Source organism: Coenobita brevimanus, chromosome 101 (genome assembly GCF_032717465.1).
Source record: "Coenobita brevimanus isolate Jiangsu-jjx chromosome 101, ASM3271746v2, whole genome shotgun sequence".
Taxonomy (NCBI): domain Eukaryota; kingdom Metazoa; phylum Arthropoda; class Malacostraca; order Decapoda; family Coenobitidae; genus Coenobita; species Coenobita brevimanus.
This window is the reverse complement of record NC_137054.1, coordinates 941523-967640: the sequence shown is the minus strand read 5'-3', so window position 1 is coordinate 967640 and position 26118 is coordinate 941523. Positions and strand designations below refer to the sequence as shown.

The window sequence follows — 26118 nt, the reverse complement described above, 5'->3', positions numbered from 1 at the left end:
ATACTTTGCTGCTCTTCAAATTGTTTTAATACCCACCTGGATATTTCATAAGGACCATATGCTTTACTTTTATCAAGATTTCTCACAAGATTTCTAGTCTCTTCTATCTGTATAATTATATCTTCCAATTTTGTTTCCACCATATGATATTCTGTGCTGCATCTGCTCTGCATCTGCAAATACATACTGCTCAAAGAAGTACTGTAACTGGTGGCTGATTTCCGCAAAACCTTTTTACCTACCCTAACTAACTCTATCATACCATACCCTACTCTAACCTAAATAGACCAAACTACAAATCACTTAATATATAATATTTCAAGAAGCATGGAACAGGCAGTCACTTTCAATGTGGCCTGACAAAAACCTGCAGAATCTGAAGTTTCATATTTTACAGGCAATTTAATTTCTGTCCATTACCATATGAGTTCAAAATTTAGCTTACATGCTGTGATAAAAGATAAGAGTATCTCAAATAATTTCCAGCAGTAAATTCCATCCCCAGAAAATGACCATATCATGAAAAAAATAAAAAATAAATAAATAAAATCATTATGCCTGTACAACAGATTTCCAAACCAAGCTCTGCCAATCCATGACATTCCTGTGAGATTCACTAGTTTACAGTTTTCATCAAGTGTTCTCATTAGAATTCTAAAGATACTCTACAAATTATACTGTAGCTACTTTCCTTCCAATAACAATGAAAAATATCTTTGCTTACTACTGTACTAATGTATACCTTCTCATGTTTCATAAAAAGGTTATAAAGATGGGTGTTAATACAATGAACATGTCCCTGCAAGATGCACAGGAATGAAGCTCTTATCTTAATCCATTTGGAAATTTATTCTACTGCAATCTTTTTTTTTTTTTTTTTTTTTTTTTTTTTTTTTGCCATTCAATGCCTAGCACACACATCTGTTAAAGTACAATATGTACAATATATTTTGAAATTTATAAGTACAATACTGCAGTATTAAAAGATTAGTAAACTAGTCATCTTCTCCTTTCCCATTTGAGCCGTCAAGTCGCATTACATCCATATGACAAAATAATTTAGAAAAACATAATTACAGTACTGTGCACTAGCAAGCTAAGTAATTTATGTGAAGCAAGAAGTATGGTAAGTCTGACTGTCTCATAAAAGACCGGTGATCCATGTACTGTATCTGTATTCTGCACTGGCATTTGGCAGCAAGGTTAGGGGGGGGGGGTGAATAATTCTTTTTCATTATGACTAATTCAGAATCTACCATTTTTAATGTGGCTGTTCTCAAATTCCAGTTATTAAAGGATATCATTAATTTTAAAAAAATGATAAAAATAATAAAACTACACTGAAAAGATAAGGACTGTCATAGACTTGCACGTGCATCCACTGGATGTGACGGCAACAGACGTAATACATGTATTGGGATTGTCCTGATGAGATGAACTAAAAAAAATATATAAACATTCAGTACATTCATACAAAATACAAAATATTCAGTATAAATAACATTATCTAACAAATATACACAATGTACCAGCATATATATAAAAGAAGACACAACTAAAGGCATCACAACTCAGCTATAAACCTCTGAATACCAAATCATATAAATATCACTGTGAGATGACAGTACATAATGTGGCATAAAACTGTGGCACTCTTCTCTTCTGGAACTTTAATGGAACCATCACAAGACACTAACAGGACAAACTCATCTCCTGCTGGGTAAAAAAAAAGAAAAAGAAAAAGTAAAGAAGTGAAACCTTACTAAACATTACTGCGACCAATATATGGGAATGGGGCTGTCACAAGCAGCCCACATTTTTGACAGCTGATTCAAATATGTTTCTAAATAATGGATATCTGAATGATCTAGACAGGCAGAATTCTAGCATAACGATGGGGAACCTACTAGGTTACATTCTTTTATTTCTGATTACTGGAGAAATTGGGGGTATGGCATTCTCATCTTTACTCTCTGTATGCAAAAAACTGCACTGGTTGGCTTCCAATCAAAGACCTGATAGATTTCCTCACAGAAACATCACAGTATTACAGTATTCATATAAAGCTCTGTAGCTCATGGAGGCTAGTTCAGTTAAAATGGTTTTGTGAAAACAAACTGCGATGCTTTGTGCTTTACAGACATTCAGTACTGACTACTGACATCTCTCTAAAGTGCGTGGTTCCTGTTCTTGTGAAGAAGGTTTCATATATGATCCTTCTGTTCAAATTACCATTCAATCCTTAGTTGTCATTGTACAACATATTTAATTCCTCTACCTCCTCAGCAAATACTCATGTTACATTTTCATACCCAAAGCTATAACAGCAATCACTTTTATTTTATTACTGGCTTTTTAAAAAACAAATAGTACTAGCAATTTAAGCTTCTTCACACTCGGTATCAGGCACAAAATTGATACTTTCAAACGTTACCAATTCACAAGTGACACTATACAGTCTTATGTCAACACCTGAGTAGCACCATTTGAACACTATCAGATGTACTTTTCCATCCAGCCACACTACTTTCTCAGAAATTCTACTCAGCAATGATCATACATATCCAACTTCGTTAGCTTTAGAAAATTATGGTACCTTATGCCACAACCAACCAACACATCAGAGTAGTCCCCCACTCAACTTACCACTCACTGTGACCCCAAGCCAGAATTCTAGCCCCTCGTTTAATCACCAGAGATGTGCTTCATTGTGCGGGAGCTTCACCACCCCTACTCCACCCCCAAGCCTGCGGTAGTTCATGGATCCACACAGGCGCCAGTGGTTTTGGTCAGGGTCATATACCTCTATGGTCTTGAGGTAGGTGGTGCCATCAAACCCACCAACAGCATAAAGCATCCCATTCACTACAGCCAGGCCCACCTGAAAAAATTTTACATCATCATCACCATCATCCTAAGTTAACTTCCCATTATAAAAAAAAGAATAGCTAAGGTGCCCAACAAGAAAAGGCAAAGAAAAGTAACAAATATGCAACTTTATGGGCACTCTGTGGAGTGCATCTCTCCAACAATCTATCAATCTATATACCTAGGCTGCTTCCCCCATGGAAAGGGAGGTAGCCGAGACAGGACTACACACTCCCCATTTACTCATCCATTCGAACACATTCATTCACATCTTAGCCCCAAAGGGGAGAAGGGACAGATCCACACCGCACCACACCGCACAAGGGTCAACTGTGCAGTGCAATCAGTGACAGCAGAGCTGGTTTACCCCTGCCACATCATAATAGACCCATCCCCTTACCCACACCTGACATGACTAGCTGATCAGACCAAATGCGGGAGAATATCCACTCAGGGGTGCGTCATTATTTATTCATTCACAATTTCTCTCCATTTATTTCTGTCACACAGACATCCCTCTCGCATCCAGCACTCTCTTCACACTGTCCATCCATCCTATTCGTGGTCTCCCTCTCAACCTTACACCTCTCACATCAGATCTAGTTATCTTTTTCACCAATCGCTCATTACCCGTTCTCTCCATATGCCCAAACCATCGCAACACCCTCTGCTCAACTCTACCAGCCATCTCCCGAAGAACTCCAGTTCTCCTTCGCACTTCATCATTTCGCACTCGATTCATACGCGTCACTCCACACATACTCCTCAGACACCTCATCTCCATTACATTTAAACTTTTCCTCTCTGCTACCCCCATATTTCATGTTTCAGCCTCATATAACACAGTCGGTACCACAACACCCTCATACAGACTTCTCTTTACATCCATTCTAAGCGAACGACATCTAAACACTTTCTTCATTCCTCCCAGCACCTTACCTACTTCATTCATTCTAAACTTCACTTCTGCATCTATTCTTCCATCCACAGCAACATGTGACCTTAAATATTTAAAACACTCGACCTCCCCAAGCAACTCACCATTCAAAACTATATTCATCCCCCTACCATCTACCAACCTTGTACACTTCGACACTTTACTCTTATTCTCATTTACTTTCAATTTCCTCTTTTCACACACCCTTCCAAACTCCTCTACCAACTGTCTCAATTTCTCCTCTGAATCAGCCACCAGTGTAGTATCATCTGCAAACAGCTGCTGCTTCAGATTCCACTCTCCACCATCAACATTCACCAGACTCAGACCTCCACCTAAAACTCTTGCATTCACCTTCCTTACAACACCATACATATAAATATTAAACTAAGGTGACATCACACATCCCTGTAGCAGCCCCACTCTCAAGGAAAACCAATCACTCACAGCATTTCCCACTCTTACCTATGCTCTACTATTTACATAAACACTTTTTCACCCCTTTTAGTAACCTACTATCAAGTCCATACAATCTTAAAACAGTCCACAAAGCCTCCCTATAAATTCTATCATATGCTTTCTCTAAATCCATGAATGCCCAAAACACATCCTTGCCTTTCGCCAAATACTTTTCACACACTTGTCTCACAGAGAACACCTGATCCACGCATCCCTTCCCTCTCCTAAAGCCACACTGCTCATCACCAATCACTCCCTCTGTACCCTCTCCAACTCTCATAATTAACACTCAACCATACACCTTACCTACAACACTCAACAGACTTATACCCCTAAAGCTAGTACATTCATACTTATCACCCTTGCCTAATCATACCTTTCACAAAGCACACATTCAACAATCTTACTAACCAGTCAACAATAGTCACTCCACCACCCTTCAGGCATTCCACAGCACATCTGTCCATACCTGCAGCTTTCCCTGTTTTCATCTCCTTTACTGCCTTCTCCACTTCCTCATTTGTGATCAAAGAATCATTCAACTCTCCCAACACATTTATTCCTTGCACCCTTCCATCTGCCACAATCTCAGCCACCCTTTCCTCCTGTACATTTAACAATCTTTCAAAATACTCTGCCCATCTCTTCCGTACTGCATCCATCTCAATTAACATCCTTCCACCCTCTCCAACAAGGGAAACGTAATTTCCAAACCACTCTTTATAATGGGTCAGGGTTTCTCATCAATGACTAGGGTTTCGCGAAGTGTTTTCCAAATCCAGAATCTGTAATACGATCTTGATCAGTCCCAAAAGTTAATCGATTGTACCATGGGGCATGGGCAATCTACCCACCTAATTTGGTCCAGATATCTTTTAGTTTTTGAGTAATCCTGCTAAACAAACAAACAAACAGGGGTGAAAACATACTCTCCTTGTCAAAGAGAATAAAATATGTATATCTCTCAAATCCATGGATTTATTATGTAATTCACAGCTTTAATTTCACAGGTTTGAAGACAACACTTTTCACTCAAATTCAAATTAATGAGAAATTGCCCTAGGAGCAGTTTTACTGCTGCTCAACAAGCATCTTCACGCTCACAATTCCTTACTATGTAATAAGCAACAGCCTTTGTTCTGCCCTCACCATATCAGCACACACAGCATGAACTGCAAACTTTAATTATTGTTTTTCCACCTAAAGAATTTCATACCTACCTCAGCCAAGGGTAGTAATGTTGCTTAAATGCCTAAGAGAAAGAGAAAAAAGGCAATGATTCTAGATGATAAAATTGCATTACTTGTACATATCTTTTTGTATAACTGAAAATATTAGCAAGCACTGGATCCCAATTACCGCTGTTCATGACTTTGGGGTGTGGGCAAAGCCTTGCAAAACTCACCTTCTACCCCAGATGTGATAGTGTGAGCCAATGAAAAGCAAGTATTCAGAGATAAAAGCTCTTGACCAACGAAAACATCTCACTCTTGTCATGATGTCACAGGATGATGCACTGGATCAATGTTTGTGAGTCTCAGGCTCGGCCTAGCTCAGGTGCGTGATAACAATGTTTTTGGGTTGAAAAATGCGGCATGACAGCAGAAGTACAGATTTTCATTTCACAGTGAAAACAAAAACTGTTAAAACAAAGGGATTACTGTATTTTGTATGGATGTCAAAGGCAAAGGCATACTTTATATACTAACTATTTTAGCCAGGTGGAGACAATTTCAAATACTGTGATCTGATGGTAATAACAGAGTTTGCCAGCTCATACTCCTGATGAGCAAACACACTCATGCTGCATCTACCAAAAACATGACAGCCACTACACCAGTTATCAGTTCTGGTAAACTGTACATGTTTGAGATTTGGTGATTGTGTTCAGTGTTTCATACAGCTGAGTGGGATCTGTGATGCGGCTGTTTGTTAAGTGTTTTAAAAGGCCGATAGTGATCTGTGGAGTGGATGAATGTTGTTACAAGGGCCTTCCAGTTTTCTGTTTTCTTTGTTGTGTATTTTCTGTCAATTTCATTAGTTAACTGCTGGATCTTTGTGATGGTGTCATGTGTGAATGGGAGGGGGAAGCTATGTTTGAGTGAACTACATTATTTTATGAGGTGAGCAATCTCTAATGTAAAGTCTGGGTTGTATTGTATTCTGCTGCCTCACAAATTGTGGTGTTTGTTGGCAATATGATGGTGATGAATTTCACAGTATGTTTGTCAATGCTGCTGATGGGTGGGTATGTGTATTCAGTCTCTTCAGTGAATCAGTCCATTTGGTTTTCTTGTAGTTTGTTAAGTAGTGCTGTATATGACTGCTCTGGTCTAAATTGCACTCCCGAGGTAATTATGATGTGAAGAGGGTTCAGGTATGTGAAAGTGTGGATGAGCAGAATGTGATGTCTGAGGATGAGGGATTACAGTTTGCTTGGCATGAGATGCAAGTTGATGGGTTGTGTTGCAAGGTTGAGATCTCGTCAGTTGTTCTCTCTGACAAGAAGAGTATGTTTTCATCCCTGTTTATTTGTTTGTTTGTTAATTTGTCTGTTAGCAGGATTACTCATAAACTAAAAGAGAGATTTGGGCCAGATTTGGTGGGTAGATAGCCCATGTCTCAAGGAACAACTGATTAAAGTTTTGGAACCGATCTGGATTGTATTACAGATTCTGGATCAAGAAAACACTTTTTGCAAAACCTTAATCAATGATGAGAAAACCTAACTCATCATGAAGAGTGGTTTGGAAATTACGTTTCCCTCGTCAAAAAGATGCACTCCACTGAGTGCCCCTCTAGTTTTGTTTGTATTCATACCTGTTTTTAGCAATGACAGATTTAGCGTCAGTGTCAGGGGGAGAAGCTGAGGTTTGTACTGCACTGGCCTGGTGTGGGAGGTGTCAAGAGGAATGAAAATGTTGTAAATATTGGTTTATTGTTTGTGATCAGTCACTAGATTTCTAGTGTGGTGTCATTTTGGAAGGGTGATTGTGCTGTCTCTGTTGTATCTTTGTTGAAAGGGCAGATTTCTTCATGCATGTAATGAGGCCCCATCTATGGCCAACTGTTCTGTCTAGGTGAATTTGTAAGTTCGGCCGTTATCAATGTTTAGGACTTTCTGTTTGCTTGTGAACTTTTCCTGCAGGAGTGCACTGTCTACTTTGTGGTTGGTAAGAAAGTTTTTTATAGTTTATGTTGTTAAGAGACCATCAACATTCAGTCTTAAGATATCAGTATATGAGGTGGTGTGCATCCAGCACTAGTTCATGTTACTGGTCTGGCTGGTGTGAGGATGACAAAAGTGACTGCTGGAGCGTCACATCTCCCTATGTAAATAATGGCACTGGGAGCAGCCACCCCCCAAGCAAAGAAAGTGCTTTGCCAGCCTGACCAAGGCCTTCCTTGTGGACCCTAGTCATTTTTCTAATCAATGAACCGCAGTGTTCTGACACTTTTATCTGAGAAGTGGACAAAGCAGTGATACTGGTATGAAGTAGGACTACTGGTTAGTTTATCTAAGTGTGCTGGGAAGATGACTGCTTTCTTCCAAATATTAGGGGTTTGTTTGCAGGCCATGAAAAAGAAAATTTAAAGCAGGTGCCCTTAACCATGGAGTGGACGTATTTGAAGTAGATGTCTGAGATTTAATTGGGTCCTGCTGCATTGGAGTTGTTTCACATGATGGACTTGTGAGGTGAATGTAAGAGTGATTTTGCATTTTCCCTTATATTTTTTTTTTTTTTTTTTTTTTTTTTTTTTTTTTAGGTTGGTATGTTTCTGGCTTATTATGCATAGTAATTTATTAGGGTGTTTGTTCCTTTGTACTGGAGATGGCTCCATCATTCTCAGCATGGCTTCATGAGTTGGAGAGGGGGAGGGGGGGGCTTTGGATGCATGAAATGTTTGCTATTGATATTCAAGCCATGCTGCTGTTTTTCTGTGATCATTGGTGATCACAAATTTTTCCACTTACTTCACTTGCATTAATGGTGTTGTAAAGGTTGTCATGGATTCTGGTTCTGCTGAGGTCAGGCTTTTTCTCTTTAATCTGTTTGTTGTCTGGATGAGTTGCTTTATTTGGGGAGAGAAGTTGTGACTGAAATTTCTGGAACTGCCCCTAGGGATAAGAGATATACTGAAGGTAATGACTGCTATGTCAGCAGTTGAAAGCCAGTTCATGTTATTCAGGTTATTCTGTTTCTTGAGTGGATTGTGTCCAGTTAACCTTCTTGTAATCTGTAAAGCCTATCTTGTTACTGACCGATTTTGTTTTCACTGTATGAAATAAGATAACTGGGAGGTGGTAAGATGAAGGGTCATGGACTACTTTCCAGGTGGTCTGAATGACTACTGTATGGGTATGTAAGATGAGGTTGGAGAGATGCTGCCTCATTAGGTCTGTGTGGAGGTCATGCTGAGATAAGGTGGTTGTCCAGGATAGTTAGGAGTTTTTGTTATCCTTTTTTCAAAGCTTCACCTCAAGCATTACGATTGTACTGTACCCATACAACAAAACACAAAACATTCTGTATTAACAAACCCCACTGCGGCGAGAAGTCATTGCGACAATGGGACTCCACTGGTTTGTATGTGGGTTGTAGCGCTCAGCAGATGAGAGCTCAGTACAGTCATCCCGACCACCCACAGCGTAGATCATGTTGTTGTACACTGCACAGCCTAGGTGTTTTCGACGTGTGCTCATGGCTGGCATCATCGCCCATTTGTTCAGCTTAGGGTCATATCGTTCAACTAGAATGAAAGATATATTGTTCATGAAAACATACTAACAAATTATAAAGTATCCCTAAAAAAATTTAACTGTTCACTGTATCTAACACTACTGTGCAGTACACTGATGTATAATTCACATATAGTACATACTGGTATACAGTACTGCATATGAAAATATAAATAAATTACCAGTGTTCAAAAGAGGCCAGCGTGTTTGGGGGGTTACGCCTCTGACAGTCGTGGCCCTCCAAGTGGGAGGGGATAGGCAAGTGAAGTATGCCTTTTACATATATGTACTGTAAGTCCCCTCCAGTACATATTTTTTTAATCAGGGCAATATGTGGTGTATGCAATGGGCAATGGATACCAAAGCACTATTCACTGGTTCAGAAAGTAGTATTCCCAGCATCATAGATATACATGTATTTTAAAACTAAATATGTACAGTCGCGGCACATAGTCTTTGACCAGGGTGTAAGGGAAAGTCAATGCCACCACAGGGCTGCAGTGCGTCGGAACACTTTCCCTTAAACCTCCTGAAGGGGGTGATGGGGGAAGGAGGCAGGGGGTGTAAGGGAACATGTTCCGATGCACTGCAGCCCTGTGGTGGCATTGACTTTCCCTTACACCCTGGTCAAGGACTATGTGTTGCGACTGTACAGTAGGGCCGTGTGGATAGCAACACTATTAGTCTGGCGCTAACATCATCATCTGTGAAATTGCTATCTGTGGGGCAAACCCCCGGTTTAACAATGCAACTGGTTAAGTAAAAACCCATCGTCAGGCAGGGTATCATATATCGGGGCCGATTTAACATGTATATGCATTTATGAGCCTTGGATTTCCCCCCAACCAAGTCCTAAACTCACCCAAATGGTCCAAAAAAAAAAAAAGATAATGCCAATCTAAATGGCCTAACAGCTGTAAAGAAATTATCCTAAGTTTCTATCTAGCCATCCATCTACTGCCAAACGCCATAATCCTGTAAGGGGTGGCCATTTGACTTTGAGTTATTTGTTTTACGGGGAGGGACACTAACCCTTCACCAACCCACTTGCTGACATGTAGGGAGCACGTATGGTTTGGTTATATGGTTACTACCCAGCGGTGAAAATGGTTTCTTGGCTTACAGGAAACCATTTGGCTTGTCATCATCATCATCATCATCATCCAATCCTACGCTGCCCCATGAGAATCGTAGGAGCCCGGGGCTAGGCAGCTGGTCCTGACATTTAAGATGAGAGTGACCAGCCTCACTCATCCCTGAGTGGCATTACGTGAGCAATAAACCCCAACCATCCCTTGGATATAAACCTTCACCAGCTCAATCCGATTGGAGCACAATACAGTAGTCACTCCAATATCCGACGTAATGGAGCCATAGGTAGGTCCGGATATTGGTTCTGTCCGGATATTGGACCCCAGCTTATGGACTTGTACTTATGGACCCTAACTCAGAGAAACACCTATACAACTCCCTCTGGACATGCATAGCACCTATTTAAGACCCAAATCACACCAATAAGCCACATAAATGACTGAAATAAATGCAAAAGAAACATAAAATGAGGTAGAAGTAGGTTCATACATTAATAAACATTCTGGTGACTGGCTCCTGGACTGGTACTTATGGACCATAACCTAGCCTAACTCAGAAAAACACCTTCCTACTGCACATGCATAGCTCCTAACACCCTATTCACACCAATAAAGGACATTAAAGAGTGAAATGAGGTAAGTATAGTATGGAAAAAAGTACAGTATGAAACATTCTTATGTCCGGATAGTGGGAATGTTCGGATATTGGGTGTCCGGATATTAGAGTGATTACTGTAATTACCCACTAAACCACCAAGCGCCAAAATTTGGTTATATGATTACCACCCTGCATAGTAAATGGTTTCCTGGTGTACAGGAAACCATTTGGCTTGTCACTCAATGTAGAGTGACCCACAGGCAGAAGGAAGAGGAAAGAAAGAAGGAATGAAACACAGAAGAGGGAGTGTAAAGTCACCTGCAGGCAGAAAGACGAGGAAAGAATGAAGGAAAGAAAGACAGAAGAAGATGGAAGGAAAGAAGGATGGAGGAGAGGACAGGGCAGACACCCGAGAGCAGCACTATATTAAGTGAGTGTTTGGCTTGTCACTCAATGTAAAGCCACCTGTAAAGGAAAGAAAAGCAATAAGAAGTGACAGGAAAGATGGAAGAAATAGGAAGAGAGGAAGGCAAGCACAGAAAAAGAATGATAAAGGCTAGGGAAGAAGTAGGTAGCACTCCATCAAGTGAGTGGATGATGGTCGCCACCACCTACCAAGTAAATAACTTACTAGTCACAACATGTGCAGTGCCCTTACCAGACGTGATCACACTTATATAGATCACAATACACACAAAATCACAATCCACACACAATTATTATCACTGCCCTACTCATGGCACTGCTGGGACACAGTTACGATGCACTACGATAGAGGCTTGCGTAATGTTGGTGATACAACACGATGCAAGGTAGGCGAGTGTAAGAGAGTTCCCTACTCAGAGACGGCCGGTGCGAGAAGAACAATGTGGGTGTGGGCAGGGTGAGCGATGGGTGCGGGATGGGTGCGGGATGGATGCGGGGGCTGCGCGGGTGTTTCTGCACATCCTGGTAGGCAGGCGGGCTTGGCTGGCAGCAGAGAAGCACGTGATTCAAACTTCTGGCCCATCTCTCCCGGACGAAACATCGGAGGACCCACTGCTAAACCTGGGCTCAGCCATCACTAGGCAGGGTAAAATGGTATTTCTACCCCCATCACTAATCAGGGGTATCACATATACGGGTATCATATACACCAAACTCTTTGTTTTTCGACTGATCATATGACAATTTGTTGTTTCGACAATTATAAATCTATACCCTTTTCGCTGTTCAACGTGGTTATCCCCACCATTTCGACAATTCAAACTGTGCCACCAGACAGACCAGCTGAGCTGCCACTCTCCTGTGCTCTGCTCTGCTGATTGGTTGTCTCTTCATCCGTTTGCATTTCTTTTTGGCCTCTTGGCTTACTACAGCACCACCATGGCTCCAACCAAGACCCCTACTATTACCCCTGTCATGCATAGTCATGTGCTCACCAACCTGAGTGAGTGTTTTGCCATCGCAGTGTCGGATGACGATCATGGTTGCCAGATCTGAAATCGGCCACATTACCAAACTCCTCAATTTTCATTACCAAATTCTTCAAGCATGCATTTATTCTTCACTAATTATGTGTACAAATGGAAATAATCACACTCCTTATAATTAGCGGCATTACCTCAGGATGTCTCCAAACAGGAAGCACAGAGTGAGAAACACATATCAGCAGTGTAGTGTAGCAACAACTTCCTTAAATTATGATGATGCTGTAATATAATATGCAGCAGCTGGGGGTGCTCACCATCCCCTCACTCGATGTAGTGCCGCTCTCAAGAGATCGTCCTTTCCTCTCTTCCTTCCTTCTTTCCTTCCTCTTCTATCTTTCTTTCCTTAATTCTTTCCTCTTCGTTATGCCTGTGGGTGACTCTACACTGAGTGACAAGCCAAATGGTTTCCTGTACACCAGGAAACCATTTACTACATTGGGTGGTAACCACATAACCAAATTTTGGCACCTGGTGGTTTGGTAATTATGGCGCTCCAATCGAACTGAGCCAAGGGGAGGTTGGAGTTTATTGCTCACGTAATGCCACTCAGATGAGTGAGGCTGGTTACTCTCATCTTAAATGTCAAGACCAACTTGCATAGCCCCAGGCTCCTACGCTCCTCATGGGGCAACACAGGACTGGATGATGGATGGATGATTATTTTCAGGTTATGCAGGCAAGCAGATCAATCAAAGAGAGCAGACAATCCACCGTCTCCATACTCTGTACCTTCATACATGTGAAAAATGCATTTGGTGATGGATCATGCTGAATCATTACCAAACAAATTTTTCACTACTAAATTGTCCCACATTTGGTAATGAAAAATACCAAATGGCAACTCTGGTGACGACTGTATCAATGATTAACGAACACTCTTAACGCACGATATTGTATTGGCATCAGTTTTACGGGATGCATATCTTAGTTGGTACTAGGTTAGGTAGGTTTTAATCACTGGGGGGTCCTGGGGGCAAAGCCCCTCATTAGGTTTCACCATTTCCAGTCAGGTTTCCACTGCTATTTATGGTTTTAAACTGAATACACCTGAGTTAGTTTGGAGTGGAGACGTCATGTCCAGTTGGCGGGATCGGCAACAAACACTATCAAAGGCGTTCAGGTGTCTTTCTTTAATATCGCTAAGTAGGTATATTTCATTTGTTCTCCAATACTTTTTTGATCAAAAATCAAATGTCAATCATCTGAGATGTATGTAGTACTAAAATAATTTTCTTTGAGAACGTAGGTCTGTAAGAAACAGCTCAAATCCCTGTATCACTTTCATTCATATTTACTGGTATTTTTTCCATCTTTATTGAATATTTTTTGAATGATGAAGGTGGTCAGGAAAATAACGCCCCCTATTTCTTAACAATCTTATGAGAAAAATCGGTTCGTTATTTGACCAATTCGTTATTCAACCACTTTTTATGGAAAGCATCCTGTCAAATAGTGGGGGATAGGTGTATCAGGCTTTGCCTGTAAATTAAATTAGTCTGGGACTTTTTCAACTACATCCCTATTTTCTGTCTTTAACCACAAATATCAAGTGGAATTTCAACAATATTAAAACTATCGTATATTAAACATGCAAGATGGTTAAACAAACTACCTTTTTATTGGTTAGGTGTGCTGTTTATTGAATGCTGAGTGTACTGGTACGGCCTACTACTGGCTCTCATCTTGCTCATAGTTTACCACGCATATATTCTCTATGCATTTTTACCCCTTTTCCACCTCCTCCTTTCTCTGACCTTTTGTAATGACCACCACCACCATTTTGCCCACCAGCTGGACCCATGCCAGAGGTGGAAGTCATAATATAGGCACAATCGCTGTAAAGGTGACCTTGAAAGCACACACACACACACACACACACACACACACACACACACACACACACACACACACACCAAAAAAAAAAAAAAAAAAAAAAAAAAAAAAAAAAAAATCAACAATTGTATGGAATGGCGTCCTGTGACAAGTGACGATCGTCTTGCGCTCAATGCCAGTTGCCAGGGTCCTGACCCTGACAACTCTGTCCGCCAGCCCACTATTCTCTGGTGGCCTATTGCTATCCGTGCAGCATGTCTCACTAAGACAGCGTTTCTATCCTGTCACTATCCGTTAAATCGCTAAGCAAAATAACGCTATTCTCGTGGCCCTATTGTACAGTGTGTGTCATCTTTGACCCCTAGGCCCCGGGTGATGATTACATCCAATGCAAAGTTTGTAGATTGGGAATGCCAGGTGACGACTATAGCCGCACTTGATTCCGCATCACTGCTTGAGGCAGCCGCCAATTTATCTCATCACCAAAGGGTGTTGACATACTCCTGCCTCTGCACTGGAACATGACTCAGTTTCTCCCATGCCCTGGCCAGGTGTAGCATAATGTCTTCAGGATCCTCCTCATCCGATTCTATCCCTGCCGCCCGTGGCCCCCTTGCATCTTTCACTCCAGTCAAACTCCTGCCAAAGGATGTGAGGAAAGGGCTTAGTGACAGTGCTATAGGGCATATACTGGAGGATACTATGTCTACTCTTGCAAAGTAGTGAAACTTCCTCTGAAAATGGTAGAAGTTATCACATTGAGCATGATGTGTCAAGTGTGCCCACTCCTGCTCCCTGACACGTCGGATAAGGAAAGTGCTTCAGGAGGATGGAGAGGCATACAAAAGTGATGCTTTTGTTACAGAAGAAGTGAAAGAAGTGCCTGGAAGTGTGAAATGTGGAGATGGTGGTGATGATGGCGGTCATGTACTACATAAACACCACTGCCACATCTCTCCACCACGCTCCAAGCAAGATGGTCACCTTCCCTCCCCAACACGACCTTCATCACCACAATCTAGCACCACAAGGACCACTTCCCCACAACCTGGCCCTTCATATGCGAGGGTAACAAGGCTGTCAGCACCAGCAAGGAAACGTGGCCAGCCAGCATCACTGCAGAGAGTCTCCCCTACAGGTGAGTCATCATCCACATCCTCCCCCACCTCCACCTCTCCTTTTGTGGGCATCCTCGTGATGCCAACAGGTGCCTTACTCCTGCCAGCTCGTGCCCCAGCAGCCCCTGCAATACGGCAGGCTTGACACTTTTGTGTGGGAGGAAGGTGAAGGCTTTCAACCTACCCTACCTGCCTTTGATATGACTGGGGCAGGTGTTCAGTGGCAGCACCTGGGGCCAGGAGAACCAACCATCCTGTTCTTTTTCCGTGCTATATTTACCACAATTATGCAGTACCTGGTGGAGGGGACACACTTTCACCAGGCTATATCTGTTCACTGGCTTGGTGTCCCTGTCCCAGACTACAAAAATAAAAGAATGGAAGGTAGTGGAGGTGGGGGAAATGCACGTGTGGCTCGCACTGACGATGATAATGGCACACGCAAAGAAGCCTGTCATTCACAATTATTGGTCTGTGGATGAGAAAGAGAGAGAGATTGTCCAGGTGCTTGAGGATGCGAAAGTGGATGTATGTGGAATAACTGAAACAAAATGGAGAGGAGAAAGTGCGAGAGAATGGGAGTATGGATGGGGTATATGTGCAGGAGTAGGTGAGAATGAGAGGGCAAAGGAAGGAGTATGTATAGTTGTGAGTAAAAGATGGAAGAGGAGCATAAGACAGTATAGATCAGTTGGATCAAGGATTGTGTGGGTAAAGTTGAAAGTTGGAATACAAATGTGGGCGATTGTGTGTGTGTATGCGCCAACGCAAGATCGTGCTAGAAGAGTGAGAGAAGAGTTCTGGACAAATGTAGAAGTGTGCATGGAAAAGTTTGGAAGGAATGATAGAGTGTTTTTGATTGGTGATATGAATGGTAAAGTTGGTAATGTGAAGGTGGATGGAATAGTTGGTGAGTGGGGTGTGCCTGCTGAGATAGATGAGAATGGGAGTGCGTTAGTGGACATTTGTGCTGGGAGGGGGTTGGTGATAGCCAATACCCTCTTCAGGCATAAAATGATCCACAGGTATACATGGCGAGTGATGAGAAGGGTGGGTGGTGAATTGAGTGAAAGGAAGGCAATGATTGATTATGTGTGTGTGGATGAAAGGATGCGAAGATGTATATTGGATGCAAGAGTTTATAGAGGATGGGGGAGTGGACTTTCTGACCACTACTTGGTGGTGGCCAGAGTTAAAGTTCAAGTAAGATGGAGGAATAGAAGAAGGGAAAGACGAGAGGAAGGAGTAGTTGCAAGGAGAGTGGAAAGGTTACAAGAGGATGAGAAAAAGGCAGAGTATAAGAGAGAAGTGGAGGAACGATTGGGCAAATATGAGTTGGAGCAGATGGGGGACGTGGAAGGTGTGTGTAGAATATTTACAGAAAAAATATGTGCAGCATGTGATGTGGTGTGTGGAGGGAAGAGAAGACGGAGGGGGGTGCAAGGAACAGCGTGGTGGACTGAAGAGGTGAAACGGGCTGTGGCACAAAAGAAGAAAGCATACAATGAATGGATGAGAAATAGGGGCGTGGAAGAAGTTGAGAGGCGGAAGAGAGAGTTATATGTAGAAAGAAAGAGAGAGGTGAAAAGATTAGTAAGAGAGAGTAAGAAGAGAGTGGATGAGGAATTTGGAAGGAATTTGAGTGTAAAGTGGAGGGACTGTAAGAAAATGTTCTGGAAAGAGGTGAAAAGAGTAAGACAGGGTGGAAGTGGAGTTAGCAGGGGGGTGAAAGATAAAAATGGTAGATTACTAGTGGAGAAGGGAGAAAAAGTGAGCAGATGGAGAGAACACTTCAAGGAATTGTTGAACGTGGAGGATGGAAGTAATGCGAGTATAAGTGGCTGGGGAATGGCTGGAAGAAGGAGGGAGGTGAGAAGACAGGAAGAAATCAGTAGGATAGAAGTTGTGGAAGCAATGAAGAAAGTTAAATCAGGGAAAGCCCCAGGAATTGATGGAGTGTGTGGTGAAATGCTGAATCATGGGGGAGAGATAGTAGTAGAATGGATGTGGAAGATGTGCAGATTGGCCTGGGAGGAAGGTAGAGTCCCGGAGGATTGGAAGTCAGGTATAATTATTCCCTTGTACAAAGGAAAAGGGGAAAAAGAAGTGTGTGGTAATCATAGGGGCATTTGTCTTCTTAGTATAATAGGAAAAGTATATGGTAGGAAACTTATTGACAGAGTTAGAGAAAGAACAGAGAAATTAGTTGGAGAAGAACAGGGAGGCTTTAGGAAGGGAAGAGGTTGTGTAGATCAGATATTCATTCTCAGATCTTTAGTGGAAAAGTTTCTAGAGAAGGGAAAGAAGTTGTATGCGGCTTTCATGGATTTGGAGAAAGCATATGACAGGGTGGATAGACTAGGATTGTGGAAAGTGTTAAGAATATATGGAATAGATGGGAAGTTGTTGAATGCTGTGAAGAGTATGTACGATGGTGCGAAGGCTGCAGTGCGTGTGGATGGTGAACTAAGTGAATTTTTCTCTTTGAAAGTTGGGTTGAAACAGGGATGTGTCATGTCTCCATGGTTGTTCAATCTGTACATGGATGGGGTAATAAAAGAGGTACAAGGTAGGGTAGTGGATGTTGGAGTGGCCCTGGTGAGAGAGGATAGTGTTTGGAAACTCCCTGTACTGTTGTTTGCAGATGATACCGTGTTGTTGAGTGAAGACGAAGGGGAGCTGCAAGGCTTGATGGATGAGTTTGAGAGAGTGTGTAAGAAACGGAATCTAAAGGCGAATGTAGGGAAGAGTAAAGTGATGGTCTTTGAGAGAGGTGAAGTCAGTGACTGTACAGCGAGGTTGGATGGTGAGGAATTGGAAAATGTGAGTACGTTTAAGTACTTGGGTAGTGTGATGAGTAAGGATGGAGGTTTGGAGGGTGAAGTGCTTGAAAGGGTACAGCAGGGAAGAAAGGTTGCTGGTTCTTTGAAAGCAGTGATAAGAAACAGGGAAGTGAGCATGGAAGTGAAAAAGTTACTACATGACAGTATTGTGATACCAACTCTAACGTACGGAAGTGAAGCTTGGACGTTGTTGGAAGGACACAAGTCAAGAGTGAGAGCCGTGGAAATGAGTTATTTAAGAGGAGCCTGTGGAGTCACATGGAGAGACAGGCTGACGAATGAGGATATAAAGGAGCGTTGTGGTGTTGATGTGGATGTGATAGGAAGTGTTATGAGGAACACACTGAGGTGGTTTGGCCATGTGGAGAGGATGGAGGGTGAAAGACTGACGAAGAGAGTGTATGTGAGTGAGGTGGAGGGGGAAAGATGGAGGGGGAGGCCGAGGATGAGATGGAGATGGGGTGGAGAGGTATATGAGAGAGGGGGGTGTGAGTTGGGAGCAGGGGAGTGAAATGGCGGGGGACAGGGCGACTTGGAGGCGATTTGTTTGTGGCCACCCCAAACGGGATTGAGGCGTCTGGCAATAGATAGATAGATAGAGATGAGAACTTACACACACCTGTCTTTGGTAAGTATATGGCCTGGGACAGGTACCTGGCCATTCTCAAGTTCCTACACTTCAACAGGAACCATGGCCCAGCAGGCTGTCGAAGATCAGGCCACTTCTTACCATGCTGTAGGAGTCATTTATCACACTCTTCTGGACATTTCAGAAAGTGGTTATTGACGAGCTTGTTTTATTCTGGGGCTGTTTAGCATTTATTCAGTATGTGCCTTCCAAACAACATCGCTTTGGCCTAAATTTCTTTGTATTATGTGAGTGCAAGACTGGATATGTACTGGACATGATAGTGTACTCAGCTACAGATGTGGATATTCCTAGTGATGATTCCCATGGGTTTTCTGCTGCTGTGGTAAAAGTGCCTACAGACAGGTGCTTTCACAAAAACCACATCCAGTACACCAACAATTACTACACTTCTCCTGTACTGACGCAGTATTTACTGCAACATGGGACTGGTTCCTGTGGTACCGTTTGTGCCGGAACACGCAATTTTCCATCATTCCCAGAAAAGACTGAGAAAGGTGCCCGGTTAACTGGAATGTTGGCCATTCATTGACATGACAAGTGAAAGGTGAATACAGTATACTTACGACAGTTCACCGTGGGGTTATGCAGGACACTGGCAAAACAGACTACAGGATCGTACAACCATTGTTGAAGCCAGATGCCGTCAATGATTACAATATCAACATGTGGCTCGTGGACAAATCTGACATGCAGATTGGAGAGACTGATTGCCTTCAGAAGTCTTGCAGATGGTATAAAAAAGCATTCCTGGACCTTTTGGATATCAGTATTCTCAAAAATTACATCGAATACAAGGACGTTGAGGATAAGAGTCTTTCCTTACACGAGTATAAGAAAGAACTGGCACGGCAGCTCCTTGAAAAGTATGGAACTGTTGAGGTTGCAAGTGGAAGGATGCAAGAGCATCAGATGCCACCGGCTGATAGGGTGACTAGTGCACAGTACCTGGGAAGACATTATCTTGTCAATCTGGGCTGAACACCTGCAGGGCGAGTGACATACAGGCGTTGTTATGTGTTCAACGACAAAACGTCGGCCCACTGCATGCAAGGAAACAGCCTATCAGTGTCATGTGTGCAAAATTGCACTTAGCCCAGAGTGCTTCTTTGTGTACCACCGTGAACGTGAATTCTAAGCACAGGCATGTGGGAACATGTATGTAAACAGCAGACAAAGACAAGAAAGTGTTGTGTGCATGTGTGTGTGTGTGTGTGTGTGTACTTACCTATTTGTAGTATACAGGAATTGAGCAATGCTCGTGTTGTCCTGTCTCCAAATCCACATTTATCAAGTCTACCTTTACACACATGAATGTTTTTCTCATGCACCACCTCTTCGTCTAAGTTGTTCCAAATATTTATGTATTTACCTAATATACCTAACTGTGATATACATAGGATGTTCTATGCTCGTGGGTTTCCGTCGCTGTTTCTCAAAGTCAAATTTAGCTTTAAACTCGTTTAAGTTTTTAGATTGGATGATCTCTTTGTCCAGGCTATTCCATAAGTCTATACTTCTGTAAGGAAAGCTATATTTCTTGATATCCTTCAAGCAGCTTGACTTTTTCAATTTCATTCCGTGTCCTCTTGTTACTCTCTTATCCCATACAAACAGATCTTCTTTGTCAATTTTATCTACTCCCACCATGGTCCTGGTTTCGGTCGGCCGGGCAAGTACCACATCTCCAACACAACACACACAACAACACCGTTTTTTTTACACCGAGAAATGACTCCCCAGCTGTCATTTCTCGACAACTTCTTCTAGCCAGGGACATTGAGAGCAATCCAGGACCCACCAACAAATACATATGTCCAACGTGCTCAAAACCTAACACGTCGAGCCGACAGACAAAGGGTTCAGTTCAGTGCAACTCTTGCAAGAGCTGGACCCATTACACCTGCACAACACTTGCATCCAAAAAACATTACACAAACACCTGGACCAGCTCCTTATGCTCCTTCCCCCCACCCACCAACCCCACTTCCAATCCTACTCCTACTTCCTTCACACTTACACAGCCAAACCCACCGATCCTTCCCACACCATCCAATCCCTCAACTCCTCCCATTCCAACCCATCCTAATCCACCTCAACCCATTCCTCCATCACAACCTCCTCCTACCCCTTTCCCTCCACCCACACCACCTCTCCCCCGTGCTGCAGCAGCCAACACACATCGCACACACAACATAAACATCCTTCAAATAAACATAGATGGCATAAACACCAAAAAATAAGAACTCACACAATTCATCAAACAACAGAACATACACAGTGCTATCTTACAAGAAACAAAACTACACAGAGCACAGAAAACACCAACATTTCATAACTTCATCACCATTCGACAAGACTGGGCCGACGGCGGTGACGGTGGACTCATCACTCTGGTACACAAATCCATCAACTTTGCAGATACCAGTGCACACACAAAATCACTTCTCCCCCCACATGACACCACAACAGAAATACAATCAATCAAAATACGCACTGGTAACAAATCACACATAACAATCGGTAACACATACATTCCCCCCCAATCATCGCCCACAGTACCAGACAATTACTCACCACAGATACACCACATTACTAACATATCCAACATCATCCTGAGTGGTGATTTCAACGCCAAGTCGTCGGCCTGGCATGTCAACAACCCTGACATAGACAGAGGGCAGCTACTACAATCCCAGACAGACCATCTTTTCATGCTAAACAATCTAGACCAACATACCCATATCCCACACCAAGCCCTCTTCCTCCCATCATCTCCAGACATAACCTGCTCCCCAAACCTCGCCCCCACTACATCATGGAGAGTGGTCAAAACCCTAGGTTCGGATCACCTCCCAATCATCATCACTACCAAAACCAGAATCACCCCACCTGGCCACAGACACACATACATTAATTACAAGAGAGCCAACTGGGAGGCCTTTGTAACTGAAACAGAACAACATTTCGAAACAGTAAACAGTACACCCATCACAAACATCAACACCGCTGTGCACACTTTCAATACAATTATTCAAAATGCAGACAAAAGACACATCCCTAGAGGCAACAGAAAGAGACACAACCCCAACTTCACACCAGAAATTCAAGGCCTCATCAGACAACGGGACACACTGCGACACTCCCCAACACCCCATACACAAGACACCATACAACAAATACAAGAACTCAACACTCAGATAAACAATAAAATATCAGAACAGCAAACACTAAACTGAAAAATTACCTCCAAACACTTGACCACAAAACAAACATCAGCAAACTCTACAAAACACTAAACAGCATCACACTTTCCAACAGCAACACCACACAATCACACGCTGCCATCACAACAACAGACACCATACCCTCAAACAAACAACAAGCAAACACTCTCATCAATCAGTTTCCACAAGTCAGCCATCTAAACCCCCATCCGGAAGACCGACGTATCATCAGATGTAAGAGACAGTTCCCCACAGACCCAGACTATGCACCTTTCACTTACAACCAGACGAAGCACATCATTAACAACCTCAAGCACTCATCTGCCCGTGGACCAGACAACATAAGCAACATTCACCTTAAACACCTTGGACCACAAGGCATACAAGCACTCACCAACACATCAAACTACAGCTACTCACACAACATAATACCCAACATCTGGTAGCACGGCAATATCATCACCATCCCTAAACACAACAAAGACCCCATGTTACCCTCCTCACATCGCCCCATCACACTCCTCTGCACCCCCTCTAAAGTCACTGAACGACTGATACTACAACTAGTCACACCTCACATTCCCCTAGCCCAGTCACAACATGGCTTTAGGCCACTACACTCCACAAACACCCTTCTTACAGACCTTACACAGAGAGTTTTCGATGGCATAAATTCAGCTAGGCCACCACATAGAACAATCCTAATCACACTAGACATTAGCAAAGCTTTTGATGCCATCCCCCGCCACAACCTCACAAACAAGATACTCAACACAAACATGCACAATAACACAAAAAGATGGCTGGCAAACCATTTAGCAGGCAGATGTGCACACGTAACATTTGCCGGTCAGTCTTCTAACATCAGAAACTTCACAAACGGCATCCCCCAAGGATCCGTTTTGTCCCCTACACTCTTTAACCTATACATGCACGACGTGCCCACACCCCACACACCACAGATACACATAGCTTCTTATGCAGATGATATAACACTTACATGTACACACCAAAATGCAAACACAGCTGCACACATCATTCAACCTTACCTCAACACACTACACAAATGGTTCACCACAAACAGGCTCAAAATAGCCCCAGCCAAATCTACAGTAACCCTTCTCACAAACTGGACAGCAGAACACAGTCACATCCCACACCTCACCATAAACAACACTCACCACACACACACACACACCCAAAATCCTTGGTGTAACATACAATACATCAATGTCATTTAAACAACACATCACAAACATTAAAAATAAAATAACACCAAGACTCAATGCTTTGAGGTCACTTGCCCATACAACATTTGGACACAACAAAGAAACCACCACCACAGTATACAAACAATACATACGTTCAGTGATGAATTATGCAAGCCCTGCCTGGGCTTCTAACCTCACCAAAACACACTACAACACTCTACAGACCATACAGAACAAGGCCCTAAAAATAATCACAGGCTGCACAGCCACTACACCCACAGACCACCTACATCAAGAAACCAAAGTCCTCAAACTCAAGGATCACCTAGACATGAGAGGCACCCAGTTCCTTGCTGCAGCCTCCACAAACCCACAACATCCACTACAGTACATGGCGGCACATCCACCCACACCAAGGAACATCAAAACAACACCCAGCACACGATATCATACACAAATACCATCATCTCTCCCCCCTCACCCACCTCAGACCAGCTTCCAGAAGCACATCCACACTCAGATCACTCGCCGCTCCATTCAGTCACTTAAGGAGAACACACAGATGCATGCACGGCCTCCTGACATCCAACCTTCTGAATCCTATCTTCCCCGTGAGGACAGGGTCCACCTGGCCAGGCTGAGATGTGGGCACCATCCAGCTCTCTTAACCTACCAGAAGAGGCTGGATGACTCCGTCGCTGATGCCTGTCCAGGATGCAACACAACACCCCATACTGTAAAGCACATTATGGAAGACTGCATTCCACACAATCACCTACGCCAACAACACAACATACATTCTTTGATAGCTCTGTGGGAAAGCCCGGTCTTGACCATGGCCTTCCTAAGGGACTCGGGGCTGTTCGGCCAGACTGCCTAGGGAACAACTACTACTACTACACTGCAATCATGTCTCCCCTCTTTCTCCTTTCCTCTAAGGAAGGCAAATCCAGCTTTTCCAGCCTCTCTCTGTATGACAGGTCTGCCAGACTGGGGACCATTTTGGTTGCTGTTCTTTGTATTCTCTCAATCTTGTTTATCTCTTTCTTTTTCTGTGGGGACCACACTACTGCTGCATATTCTAACCTGGGGCAGATCATGGCCACTATTAATTTTTTCATCATCTCCTCATCCATATAATGAAATGCTACTCTTATGTTAGTCAAGAGTTTATAAGTCTCTCCAACTATCTTATTAAAGTGCTTTTCTGGTGACAAACTATCTTGGACCAGCACTCCCAAATCTTTCTCTTCTCTCATTTTTGTGATTAATTCATTGCCCAACAAGTAATTCAGTAATGGCCTCCTGGTACTTTTACCCATTTCCAATATTTTACATTTCTTTACATTAAATTTCATTTCCCACGTCCAGCTCCAATCATGTATCCTATCAAAATCCTCCTGCAGCATTTTACAATCCTCCTGAACCTCTACCTTCCTCAAGATCTTTACTTCATCAGCAAACAGACTTGCATAACTGTTCGCTCCATCTACCATATCATTTACGTAAATCAGGAACATTACTGGCGCCAACACCGAGCCTTGAGGGACTCCACTTGTTACTTCGCTCCATCCAGACATCCTATCCTTTATTACTGTCTTCATTTGTCTGTCTCTCAAAAAGTCTCTCATCCATTCCAGAAGTTTCCCCTTCAGTCCTCCTATATATTCTAGTTTCCACATTAGTCTCTTATGAGGTACCTTGTCAAAGGCCTTCTCTAAGTCTAAGTACACACAATCCACCCAACCATCTCTCTCCTGTACCATGTCAATCGCTCTTGAGTAAAAGCTCAACAAGTTAGAAACACATGGCCTTCCACTTCTGAATCCAAACTGGCATTCAGCCAAAATTTTCATCTCTTCTAGATATTTTAGCCATCTGTCTTTCAGGATTCTCTCGCACAATTTTGCGACCATGCTGGTTAGAGACATTGGTCTATAATTCAGGGGCTCTTAACTGTTTCCTCCCTTATAAATTGGTACCACATTTGCCCTCTTCCATTCTTTTGGCACTTTCCCCTCTTCCAGAGAACACACGATTAAACAGTGAATTTTATCCGCCAGTTGTTCTCTGCATTCCTTCAGTACCCAATTAGAAATTCCATCAGGTCCTAGGGCTTTCCTTACATCTTGAGTTTTCAGTAATTTATACACTTCCTGTACCTCCACTTTTATATCTTTTATCACCGGTACATTTCTAATCACTCCCTCCCCTTCCACAAACTCTTTTTCATTAGTGAAAACCGATTAGAAACATTTGTTCATTATTTCTGCTTGCATTGCTGCATCTTTATAGACCTCTCCTTTTACTTTCAGTTTGGTGATTCCTTCTTTCAGTTTGCCATTAGCAAATCTATAAAACAGTTTGGGTTCACCCTTGCATTTGTCTATTATACCTTTTTCAAAATTCCTTTCTTCTTCTCTACGTATTCTTGTGTATTAATTTTTAATTCTTTTATATTCTTCCTTTGTTCTGTTGTTACCTCTCTTTCTCCAATTGTTCCATGCCTTATCTGTCTCTTTTTTTGCTATCATACATCTTCTATTAAACCACTCCTTTTTCCTGTTTTCTTTCCCTCTTACTCTAGGTACAAATTTTTCCACTCCCAAATTATATAGGTCTAGAAAGATATCCCACTTCCTCTGCATCTCTCTTGTTTCTCTGAATTTTCTCCAATTCGCATTTTCAAAAATGTTTCTCAATCCTGTAAAATTTGCTTTCCCAAAGTTGTATCTTCCCTGTCTATGAAGCTCGTCTCTTGGCTCGACGTTCCCTATTATCATCTGGAACTCAATGACCTCATGATCACTTTTTCTTAAAGGACAGAGATATTTCAATGATGCTATTACATCGGGTTCTTTGGTAAACAGCAAATCTAACCTTGCTGGTGTGTCCTCACCTCGGAACCGTGTCTCTTCTCTGACCCATTGCGTCATCACATTGGTCATTATTATATTTAATAACATAGTGCCCCACGAATCTTCGCTGCCTCCTGAGTCTCATTCCTCCCAGTTCACCTCTTTACAGTTTAAGTCACCCACTAAAATTATATTATTGCTTTTCTCAATTAT

At 42.5% G+C, this 26118-nt stretch overlaps 1 protein-coding gene across 1 annotated transcript in view; it reads right to left on the bottom strand.

Moving 5' to 3' along the window:
- Positions 1-2689: 2689 nt before the first annotated feature.
- Positions 2690-26118, bottom strand: part of LOC145414870 (kelch-like protein diablo) — a 164939-nt gene continuing 141510 nt past the window's right edge. Inside the window, exons 11-12 of the mRNA XM_080284290.1 lie at positions 8808-9016; positions 2690-2881 (exon numbers count right to left, since the gene is read on the bottom strand). Of these exons, the coding sequence (XP_080140416.1) occupies positions 2690-2881; positions 8808-9016 (401 nt within the window). The remainder of the gene's footprint in view (positions 2882-8807; positions 9017-26118) is intronic.